The 12,671-nt window shown below is 36.1% G+C and overlaps 1 protein-coding gene across 1 annotated transcript in view; it reads right to left on the bottom strand.

The window, feature by feature from the left end:
- The window catches only part of LOC109680562 (uncharacterized), a 472,009-nt gene extending 460,154 nt beyond the window's left edge, over positions 1-11,855 (bottom strand). Inside the window, exon 1 of the mRNA XM_074061702.1 lies at positions 10,972-11,855. Coding sequence (XP_073917803.1) covers positions 10,972-11,009 — 38 coding nt within the window. The 5' untranslated portion in view covers positions 11,010-11,855. The remainder of the gene's footprint in view (positions 1-10,971) is intronic.
- Positions 11,856-12,671: the final 816 nt, after the last annotated feature.

Raw genomic sequence — 12,671 nt, 5'->3', positions numbered from 1 at the left:
GTAGCAGAAAACCATGCAAATTTAAAGCTTTGGCAGTCAAAGGAAAGACTGCTTTTCAGATAGAGACCAGGGCATGTACAGTAGTGAAAACATCACAAGAATATAAAGAATTTTAATTCTTGTCAGTTTATTTGGTTTTATTTATCCATCACAATGGAATCTCCATGCTTCTTTGTGCTCTATCACTTGAGCCACCCCTCCAGCCCTATTTTTTGTTGGCTATGTTTGAGATAGTGTTGAGGAAGTGTGGTCAGGCAAGAAACCAAGTGACACTGAGTAGTGGAGAACTCAGATTTTATTTTTATGCCAGCAGGCTCAGATGTGTACCTGTGTCTGAGCACTGAACAAAGGATTCACAAGATATTTAAAAGGTAGTGCAGGGCACCAGGTTACAAAAATGTGCTCAGGTTATGGTGTCCTAACCAGTGAGTTAGATTGTTTAGGTTATTTGGGCTGGTAGTGAGCTAGGGACCTAATGTTGTTTAGGTAAGAACAGCAGGGGATTCCTGCTTTGGAAATTTGTTTACAAGAAGTGACAAAGAAAGGTGGGAATGGGTGCTTATCTCTGCATGGTGCCTTTTATCTAGGTCCTGAACTTCTGCATGGCTCTAATGGATAATTCCTCACAGTTCTGTCTGAGGTTACAGCTTTTAATTGACAGTTTGCCATGTTTTATGGCCCTGTTTCAAGGCTATCTTCCTCTTCACTACCACTTGAACCACTTTGCTGGCCCAAGTGTGTCATTTTTTAAATGTTAAATTCCAGGGCTTGTAATGATATTAGCATTAGAGTATCTGTTTAGCATGATCCCATGCCTGATTTTGATCCTCAGAATCAAACACACACATAAAAACCCCGAGTTAAATTCTGAGTAAATAATGAATAAAGAAATAATTCATAAATTGAGGAGAATATCAAGTTTCAGACCAGTCTGGGCTGTGTAGTAAGACCCACCCTCCAAAAATAAACAAACAAAATAAATACATAATGTAACCAGAAAAATAAGATAACCCTACATGTATCACTGTGAGTGCCACAAGTTGTGAAAACTTTTCCACAAAACTATGTCTTCCTTTTCACAGGTAAACTCTCTTTGATTTTGATATCATTTTCTTCTTAATGCTACAGGGATGGAGTTCTAGGACAGGAATATTTTTTGCCTGGATCATGATTCTAAATATTATGTGTATTAAAATCAAGACTTTTCCACTTAGATACAGTTTGTTACTTTTATTACTGTATACTTGAATTTCACTGAACTCATATGCTCTCATTTATTTCTTCATGCTGGATTACTATTTATATTTTATGGCTATAGCAAATAATGATAGTATTAAGAGGAGAATAAACATGAGGGGAAATAAATGGCAGAAATAGCCTAGGAAATATAAAGCAACAGATGAGCAAAGTAATTTTGTTGTAGATAAAGGAACTGGGAAGGAGTCCTTTTTTATTTTGTTTATTTTTTGCAGTACTTGGGCTTGAACCTTGAGTTACTCCACTAGACCTATTTTCGTGAAGGGTTTTTTTTGAGATAGGGTCTCGTGAAACTATTTGCCCTGTCTAGGTTAGATCCATGATCCGCCTGATCTCTGCCTCCTGAGTAGCTAGGATTACAGACATGAGTCACTGGCATCTAGCCAGGAAGGGATCCTTCAGAGCAAACATCTAAGGAGACTGGAGTGGGCTTCTCACCTACATAATGAAGTACAGTGTTTTTCCTCCTAGATATGGGAGACAAAGAGCTATTCTTAAAGAAAAACAGCTAAAGAGATGAAACATAGATCCCTAAAGGTAAATAACACAGCAAACTTTCCCAACGTAAACAAAAAGGGGACCTCACTAAAATAATGAGTGTAAGTCATAAAATACATTTAGCTGGTCTCAAGGACAGGATGGACTAAAAAGGCCCCCCTGGAATGTCCAGTCTGATAAGCATGGGGACAGCAATAAGTTAACTAGACACCTAATTATAGGTTCAGCTTCAAAGCAGAATAGTTGGAACTAAGCCAGATATTGCACTATATCATATTATAGATTTCAGCCACTATTTAGATTAGCTTTTTCACTAAGTCCCTCTCATTAGGGTGTTTGCTATCCTTTCAGTAAACTTTTCTCTTGCTCTAACTCTTGACTCCTGGTGTGCAATCTTCAAGCATTCACTATATCAGGATATGAACTTGGGAACAACACTCCAGAATCATTATCAAGAGGTAAATATTGGTCCTTGGGCAAGAGCATGGGGACTCTGGCTTTCAAGTTTCCTTTACTGTGATTGTTACAAAAGAGTGAATTAAAGATAGGTGATGTTGAGAAAAGAAAGAAGAGTTTTGTTTAGAAGTGTGCCCAGTGCCACAACAGTGGAAAAGGGAGACAAGCACAAAACTAGAACAAATATCCATGCTCTGTTTGGCTGCAGTACAAATGAAGCTGCTGGATTTTCTTACATACATGCCAAGAAGAACAAAGTCATCACCTGGGGACAGGATGTACTGATGGAGTATTTGGAGAATCCCAAAACGAACATCCATGGAACAAAAATGATCTTCTCTGGCATTAAGAAGAAGGAAGAAAGGGAACACTTGATAGCTTATCTGAAAAGAGCTTCCAGTGAGTAATAACCAATGCCTTATTACAAAACAGAAATGTCTCATGGCTTTTTTATGTGTACCATCATTTTCTCATAGCACCAGAATTCTGATCATGAATACCTAACAGAATATTTTTGTTGAATAGTGTAGAAATAAGCAAAACTGGCTTGGAGTTAAGTGAATGTGGTCTTTATTTTTTAAAAAATTCCAGTTAAGTAAATATTGTCACTGCTTTCCCTTTCTAAAGATCTGATTGGACTTACTCAGTAATATTCAACTTTTCACAGATGGAGAATCACATCTCAAAACCTAGTAAGGATTGGTTTTATATTGAGAGTTATCTAACTGGTAATATGAAAATGTTTAAATACTAGGAAATTCCCTTCACTATCTCAAAACCAAGCAAGACTTGTCTGTATTTCAATTTGTGAACATTTCCCTGTTAAAGGCAATGTTGAAAATAAGGAAGCAATGTCAAAATTTTTAGTCTTGATGACTACCAATTTAAGTAGAAATTCCTTTATTTCAAATGCTACCTTTTAGTTATTAATAGCAAACAGAGAATATTTAAGATTTCTCACAACAAAAGGGTAACAGGTGATTTTTCATGAACTTTGCATGTAATCTTCCATTATTCATACTACAGAGTAGAAGAGTTGGTGTGTAATGTATACAGTTTTGTAGCTAAGGGCTTATAAGTACCAAAAGCAGTAATTAAAATTAACAGGGCAAATATTTGAGCTGCAGTTGTATCAATTCCACTCCCAAGAACAGACACCTGAGTGATGTGAACTGACAGAAACCAGGCTACACATGCTTACATGTGTGTGGCAACAATGTGAGTGATAACTCCAAATTAGACATGACCCAAACATCAAGAATACAAAAGACTCATCAAGTACGGGATAAATAATTATATACATACATGGATATACATATACACACAAGTGTATGTTATTTACATATATCCTCCATGTAGACTATGTGGTAAAAATATTTATATGTATATATATATATATATATATATATATACACATATATATATTACATAAACATCCATAAGGATAGAATGCTGTCTCTATTTGAAACTGAACATCCTTACCTTTCCTAGTTGAGCTTTATTTCTGGCCACTGAGATTTGTGAGAGAATCTACTACAATGATTACCAAAATATAAGGAAATTATGGGTTTCCATGGATTCTTGTTCAGTAGCTCTGGGGTTGCAGTTATTGTTCCATCTCTGTATCTGATCTCCCACCTACCCCCTACTGCTGGAGAGCATTTGGGTATGAGAACACTAATTTGCATATTCCAACTGTGGTTCAGCCCAAAGAGTAAAATACAAATGTTTTTATGATTAAGAAAAGAGTTGCAGACTCATCTATATCACAAGAGGAGGAAGGTTAAAGGGTGAATATGAAAGGTGAGGATAAAGAGGAAGAGGCTAGAGATGTGTAACATTTCCACTAACATAAGAGAAAGAACCTTAAGCATTTTGGAACAAAGGAAGCAAATCTGTAGAGCCAAAGCTAGTGAAGGAGCAGGTTGGAAGTATTGCAAATTTTAATTTCCACTACAATATGTGGAAATTAAATAACAGAATTTGATAAGTTGAGAATAATAGAGAAAACATAAAACCAGATATTCAAAATTCCATTACTTCAATCTAGGAGTCATGGAACATGAGCTTTGTGTTCCTCAAAAAGGAGAGGGAGAGATAGATGGAGGACAGGCAAAGTTTTAGTGTAACTTGATTTTTCCACTTTGTGTATAGCACAGTGCTACAGTCACTGCCTAGAAAGCACCAATATCTGGCACCACCATAGAAACTTAAATTCCTCATTCAAACAAAGCTATTTTTACAACAAAACTTTGGTCAGGCTCCATTTTTTTCTTTAAGGATTTTCCACTCACTTTCCTAAGAAATCCAGTTTTAATACTTTGCCTGTTAACTTGATTTACAATTATGACACTCTAGGTATTTGGCTAGTTTTCTCTCTTTTCTTATTCTCCAGATGCTATCTAATTATTGTGATTCCATTCTCAGCCAGAAGTCCTCCTTACTGCTTAATAATAGTCTATCCCCTACCCATATGAAGGTCATTTTCTACACAAAACCACTTGCCTATGCTGCATTCTGTATTTAGCCTGATACCTTTCTCATCCAGTATGCCTGTTATAGAGAGGTCCTTTCCCATACACAGACAATTAGCTTTATCATGGTTTAAGAAGTATCTATGCATGAATTTTAAAACACATACATAATAGATACTCAAACAAGCAGCTTATACTGATTCTTTATGAAGATGCATATGATCATTTGACATGAATTGTGCAACAGTGTGGCACATAGGCTTATGAATGGCCCTTGTTTCTGGCATCTTTTATTATAGATATTGTTTAGAATAATGAGAGATAGTAAAATTTAAAGTGAACTGAACACACACATCAGAAGTCAAAAGCATAGTTTAGGTTAAAATTTTAAGCCAGATTGAAAGGAAGCAAGAAGAAGAAAAATATCCACAAAAAGAGTTGTATATTTTAAAATTTGTTTTACATATGCTATGCTGTTAACATATTACATATGGATTTGTTTGCAAAAAATTACATGCTAAACATACAAGTGAAATAACAAAATACTTTAAACATCACTCTCTGAGAACATCTAAATTGAAACCCACAAGATTCCTGGAGTCTGCTCAGGAACCTCCCACAGCACAGACCCCAGTAGTTGAAGTACCTGCTGGCCAGTGTGTTGAGCCACACCTCACCTTTAGGAAGTGCCACATGTGCAGAATGATGTAACACTTCCTGCCAACCTCTCTGCCTGAAGTTAGTGATTTTACCTAGTATTGGCTAGTGCAAGGGTGTCAATGCCTGTGCAAACCCAGAAGTCAGTCTTGTGTGATGATACTGACTTCAAAACCACGTTTCAGAAAAGAAATATACTTTAGAGTTGTTGTTCCCTAATTTTATCTCCTCATGATAATCCAGGAGTAAGAATTTTAAGCAATCATGACAACATAAATTCTATACCAAAGTGTCTTTTTAAGAAGAATGTGATGAGGAAAGAATTTAATCATTGATGGGGAAGGGAGTATGAAACCATAGATTTCAGGGAAACTTTTTTTTCTTGTAGTGGTTGGTTTTGGTTGTTTTTTTCTTTTCTTTTTAACATTTATTTATTCACATGTGCATACATTGGGAAATTTCTCCCTCCCTCCCCCCTATCCCACCCAGGGAAAGTTTTTTTAAGCGTATTCATATTTCAGTGGAAATTCATCACCTTCAAAAACTGGTTTTAACCTAACATTTCAAACTTGGAACGAACTTGTGAAGAAATACTTGTGTCATTACCTAGCTTGATTATATTATAATTCCATAGACTAAATAATATAAATAAAATACAATAGAGTATACAAAGAAACAATCTATCTTTTTTCACTGTTTGGATTGATCTGAGGCATTAACAAAACCTAAGCCAGTGCTGTACCACTGAACTATACCTCATCCTTGAGGTATTTCTTAAGTGTGTAGATTTAAATAGAAAGCCCAAAATTAAAACAATGGAAGGTGGAACTGCACAAATCAGAAAACATGGATAAATACCCACTTCTGAATGTTCAATTATATTAATTTGTTAAATGAGCACAGTTTTTTCTTTGAATGGAGGGTGACACAAGAAAGGTGTTTATGTATACATGGGAATATGCATGTATGCATGTGTGTTTTGCCCATTTATATGTATAAATATGTATTAATATAATCATATATGTGTATTTATGAAAATATTTACTATTACATTATGTACAACTAAAGACCTAGTTGAAGATCTGAAATTCTGTCAGAAAGAATTTTCAGATTCTGGAATTATTCTCTATTTCTTCTTAAATTTTTACACTTTCATGGTTTTATAAATGTATATGTATTGGTTGTGCACGTGTGCATGTGTGTATTACTGGGATTTGAACGTAGGCCTTCATGCTTGCTAGGCAGGTGCCCTATCAGTTGATCTACTCTGCCAGCCCTAGTGTTTATTTTAAAATGTTAAATTCTTGGGTTTGAAATATTTCGGCACTGGAGTATGGGCATAGCAAAACCTATGTTTGACCCAAGAGTCAAAGGTGCATATACCAACACACACACACACACACACACACTTAAATTCTCTGTAACTAATGAGAAGATGAATAATTCATAAATTGGGGAGGAGTTCATTGTTTTGTTATGTTACATTTTAGGATATTATTGGACCAAAGGGGAAAGATCTATTCTGGGAAAATAAGTCAGGTCACATAAATACTTAGGTGACAAGGTGATTTCCATTGGAGTGAAAAGAGTATGATGCATTTCTACAGAGTGACAGAAAATCTTTCCTTCATGAGCAGCAATCAGATTTTAGCCAAAGGTCAAAAAAATAAGTCTAACAAAATTTCATCAAAATGAATCCTGCAGTCTATCCCTATTTACATTGTGGCCAGGGAGAAATGGTCTTGGAGAGTGTGAACAGTGAAGGAAAACTTCTGCCATAATATTGATTTTCAAAACTGCATAGGCTGGACAGCAAAAAGTATTTCAGAATTAATATTTTCATAAATTCTTCCCCTCATAATAGTCCAGGTACAGGAATTTTAACTAATGAAATGAGCATAAAATAACATTCAGCTAGGGCTAGGACAGAAACTCTGGTGTAGAGCACTTGTATACCATGAACAAAGCCCCTGATTAAACTCCCAGTATTACCATGAAAAAAATGAATAAATAAAATAAAATTAAAATAACTTCTACCCAAACCAACATGATATTTGATGCACATCAAATATTATGATTTGATTATATCTCATTGTGTATGTTTTTAGCATCACCACTGATCATGAAAATGCAATACCAATTCATGATTAAAACAATTTTTGAAGTTTAAAAGAAGTATATGATCGAGAAGGAACTTAAGCATTGGTGTTTGTGGGGAGTATGAAAGAGTAGATTTCAAAGGATAGCTTTCTTCTTTGAATTGTATTCATAGTTCAATATAAATTCATGCTCTTTAAAAGCTGGCTCTTAACATTGAAGATCTGGCACATCACGCATTGTTAATAAATGCTGGCTGCTGTTACCTAGCTTCTAATTATTTACTGTAAATCTTATAAATAAATAAATACAAACAAACATACAAAGAAACATGTTTTTTGACATCTTGGGAATTAAAACTAGGGCTTACCACAGGCAAGCAAGTGCTCTACTACAGAGCACCACACCTGCCCTACTGAAGATATTTGGTTTTCTATTTGTTTGGTGGGTCTGAGGTTCATTCCTGCAAACCAGAAGCTACACTACTCGAGCCATACTTCCAATATATTTTGCTGTGGTTATATTCGAGATAAGGTCCCATGAACTAATTGGTCAGGCTAGCTTTGAAGTATGGTCTACCAGTCTCAGGTTGTCTTAGTTATAATTTCCAGCATCCTGCTCAATGTTCCATTCTGGGAATTGAGTCTGTGTTCCATAGAAAATCTTTCCATGCATCACCAATTTGTAAACTTGTTTCCCATAAATGTGGGGATTAAAAATTATTAAACAACTATGCCATTATCTCCATGTGCTAACTTGGAATCTCTGTAAGCCATGAAACGTATGTCAGGGCACACAAACAATATGGTTCATCAACAACCTACAGCCTGCAAGGCACCAGGCTCTGCCAGCCCCTCTGTGGGGCTGTGGGTACTGAGAGGTTGCCAGAGACCAGGAATGATAAGGAACCCTCCACCACTTCCCAAATCTGGGAGTCTCTCCAGTAAAGCACCCACAGTAATGAGGGATTCCACCCAAAGATGCTACTATTTTCATTCTTTCTGGTTTTAAGAAAGTTGGAAGAAATCGTGGTTCTTAGGGAAAAGAATTTTACTTCAAAGCAGACATGATACTTCTATGTGGACACACACTGCCAGAGAGGATAACCTTCTGGTGGAAGACAAGTTGCTCTGTCCTGGATGCCCCATTCTGACCATCAATTTATCTGGACCAAGACGGTCATCAACTATACATGTTTTCCTTGGGGCCTGGGATATTATACTAACACTGCAGCTCATACTGTTTAGCACACTCCTAGCAGAATCCTACTCCTATGTAATGCTCAAAAACATGACCCTGATTGTCAACTTCAAGGTAAGGCACTGGCTACAACCAGCCCTGCCAGTAGACGAATATGTTGATGTAAGTGACTGTGTTCAGATATGTTCATGGAGATGTGGAACGGATGTCAGCAGCTACTGAGTCCTTTGTATGAGGAAGAGGCTCAGAGAAGGCCTCCCCTAGAAGTGACCCTATTTCCTTGATTTTGAACCAAACAGACTATGGAATCCTGGCAGCCAGGCAGCCGAATTCCAGAACTTGCTAGAGCCAGTTCACTTGGCTAGGGACCTTGGAGACAGGAGGATGTTATTTTGATGTCTCCCAACTTCCCTTGGCACTTTCCACAGAACAGACCAGAGTGGGTACCTTGTATGCATCTGAAGACACTGGATCAGCCTTTGCCACAGACCCAAGTGCCTTGGGGCATTTTCAAAGTGGAACCCAAAAGGTAAGTAGGGCTGACAAGGGTAGGAACACACAGGCCAGGCAATAGCTCATACTGGCCAAATCTAATTTTGTGTACTTACAAATTGACATGGTATGAGCTGACCAATATATTGAGTCAAAAAACCATCTCACTAATTTATGATTAAGATTTTGTGTGTATTTGCCCAATTAAATTAAGAGTAATATTAAGTGGAGCAAGATGGTAGATAAGAAGCTTTCTCAATTTAATTCCACGAATGAGAAAAGTTAAAGTACCAATGGAGATACTATGTTGAAGAGAAAGAACATGGTGACCTTGAAGGAGGGACAGGACAAGTAAAAAGCAGGGAGAAACAGAAAGGTAACTAAGAACAGTAAGCAACCCTCTGAAGCACCATCCCTGCCTTCTTAGGAGGAAAGTGAAACAAAAGTCAGCAATACAAGGTAAGCTGAGTGGCGTTAGGCTTGGTGATAAACTGTGAGACTTACTTGCAGGACAAACCCACAACTTCTGAAAGGCTTAAACACAGTGAGGGAATTTTGTGTGATATTAACTTCTCTTGAAACACTTTTTCACTCCCCATTCCTGAGAAACATGGTCAGGTGCCAAATATACCAAGACAAGATGAAATGCTTAAGGGCCACTGTAGAAACAGAGAACCAATTCTATGGCTGGTGGATAGATCAAGGATCTACCAGAAATCTATGGGGGTTTGATTCCAGGTGGGGTCTAGAGAGGTGAGACTAAGAATGAGGAATCTTACGATGTTCCCCAACTTACAACCACCAACATATTAAAGAAGTCACCTAAGTTTTCACAAATAGAATGAATAATGAAAATTGGAATAATTTTGAAATGTCCACACAATGGACACAATAGCTACAGTAAGTAGCTATTTAACAAGTAACTAAGTCTTTTTATGGCTACTACTGGAAGCATAAGATAAGCACCTATACTTGGTTCAGAATCCAGCCTTTAGTCATGATCTTCACGAATCTGGGATTGTCACATGGATTGTTACATGGATTACTATGTCCTGTCCATCCAACTACTCCTTCTTAAAAATGACTTCATAAAATTAATATAAATTTTATCCCTAACACAGAGATTCAAAACAGAAAAAGGAGAGATGAATTAGGCACTTTAAAAAAATTTATGGAGAAATATATGCCAGGAACAGCACACAGTATGGCGGTGTCCATTCAGGGGAATGTGAGATGGACAACCATCCTCCTTTTGTGAAATAAATATACATATATGATTTCAATATATATTTCTTTATTATCTCTATATAAAAATGTATATAGATGCTCTTTCTGTGATTACGATAAAAACCATAGAAATTCTTTTCTACAAGGAATCATCTATAAGCTAATAAACAACACATTTACCAATATTTGGAGGAATAGTAAAATGGAAATAATAGTGCAAATATAACTTTTCCTGTTGCAACACTTATAACTCCTGTACAAGCCTTCACATACTGCATTATTTAGTTGACAAAGGTGATAATATGAACTTTATCCTTATTGCTCCAATAGTCCAATAAAATAAGAATTAGCTTAGGGGAACATGGACTCAATAGCTAGAACATCACCATATATAAAGGTCAGGACTGATTTCTTATCCCTACCCATCACCTCTGTCAGACCTGTAGGCATTTGTCAATGATCCTTCCTTGTCAGGTTTTACACTGCTGAGTCAATGAATCTACTCCACCAACAATGGGCACAACAGGAAATGGATGGGTCAGAAAGGCTCATTTCTCTTCTACCCACACACTTTCCATTATTATTAGGGTAGATTCTGGTGATATTTTGTCACCTAATATATGTTTTCAGGAAGTATGTTGGCATATCCATCTAATTGCAGCACTAAGGAGCTCAAGGAAGGACTGAATGTCTGGAGCCCAATGACAACTTCTATTGCATAATAAGACCCTGTCTCAAGAAAAATAAACAAATATAAAATACAAATTGAAAAATAATTAACCTCTAATTAGCAATGGTGACCCTACCAATTATGAAGACCTGCATGACTTTTTCTATGAAAAAGTCTCTCATTTCATAGTAACACCTCTTTGATAGTTTACATTATGTAATACTTCATACTAAGGGAGAGAACGAGAGGACAAGAATTTTTGCCTATACTATTATGCTAAATATTATGTTCATGAAAAACTTGGTACTGTAGAATTTCATTCCATTCATATACTATCATTCATTTATACATTTCGATTATTCATACTTTTTGCTATTATAAATAATGCTACTATTAACATGTAAATACACTATTTTTCATGATCATCAAGTATAATTTTCTGTAGTAAATGCTAGCCAGTGAGTAAGGTACAAATAGCATTCCAGGTAGTTTGTAGGTTTATATAAATTTATAGGTATGCTATTTCTCTAATTATTTGCTATAATGTTAGTATCTAATTCAAAGATATAGACACAATTGTAGCCATTTCAGTGTCTGAACTCAGGGCCTCCTGCTTGCTACACATGCTCTACGTGAGCAATGGCCCTAACCCAAGTTATACACCCTTAATGCTGTGAAACTATACAGATCCAAAGAAACATTCTCAAATGTTTGGCCTCAGCATTAGCCATACTACCAACTAGATATGATCCAAATATCAAGCATAGAAAATGATATCTAATGGCCAAGGGCATAGCTCAGGCAGGAGAGAGTGTACCTAGCAAGTGTGAGGACTTGGGTTAATACCCAATAACACAAAGAAAATACCTTCCAGTAGGATATATTATATTAAATGTTATATTGGATATTTATAAAATACTATATGTTATATACATATATTGTGTTCTGAATATATATATATACACACATATTTTGAGTATGGATACTATTTGTATATTTAATGCTTAACATTTATAGAATGTTTTATATATATCTGTGTGTCTATCTACTGAACATAGTATTACAAACATACATAACATAGAAACATTTAAGGCTACAATACAATCTGGTAATGAAAATGAATAAACTGCATTTACTACAACATGATGGAGAAACACTGAACATATAATATAAAATGAAAGAAACAAAATAACCTGTACCATTAAGGATAAGTATAGCAGTATCCCTACTGCTTGAATAGATAATCACAAGGAATATAAACATAAAGAACAGTATGGAGGTTAGAAAATGGTGAGACACACATATAATTCTAGCCACTTATCAGGCTGAGATATAGAAGATCACAGTACAGGGCCAGCCATGCCAAATAGCTCATGAGACACTCATCTCCAAAATAACTATTTGTAATGAAAATACATAAATGTATTCTGACATTTTAACTATATGTAGATCACAGTGCATTGTTGTTGCTTTTTTGCTGAGAAATGGTCTCACTAGGCATCTCAGCTAACATCAAATGCACTGTCTCCCTGCCTGTGACTACTGAATGTTGAAATTACACGCAGGTCCTGCATCTCAGTGATGATATAATCGAGTGGTGATGAGGTCATTCCTCAAACCCTAAGCTGCCACATTCCCTTCCA

Source organism: Castor canadensis, chromosome 19 (assembly GCF_047511655.1).
Source record: "Castor canadensis chromosome 19, mCasCan1.hap1v2, whole genome shotgun sequence".
Taxonomy (NCBI): Eukaryota; Metazoa; Chordata; class Mammalia; order Rodentia; family Castoridae; genus Castor; species Castor canadensis.
Note: the sequence above shows the minus strand (reverse complement) of the source record. Positions and strands in the feature narration are given on the sequence as shown.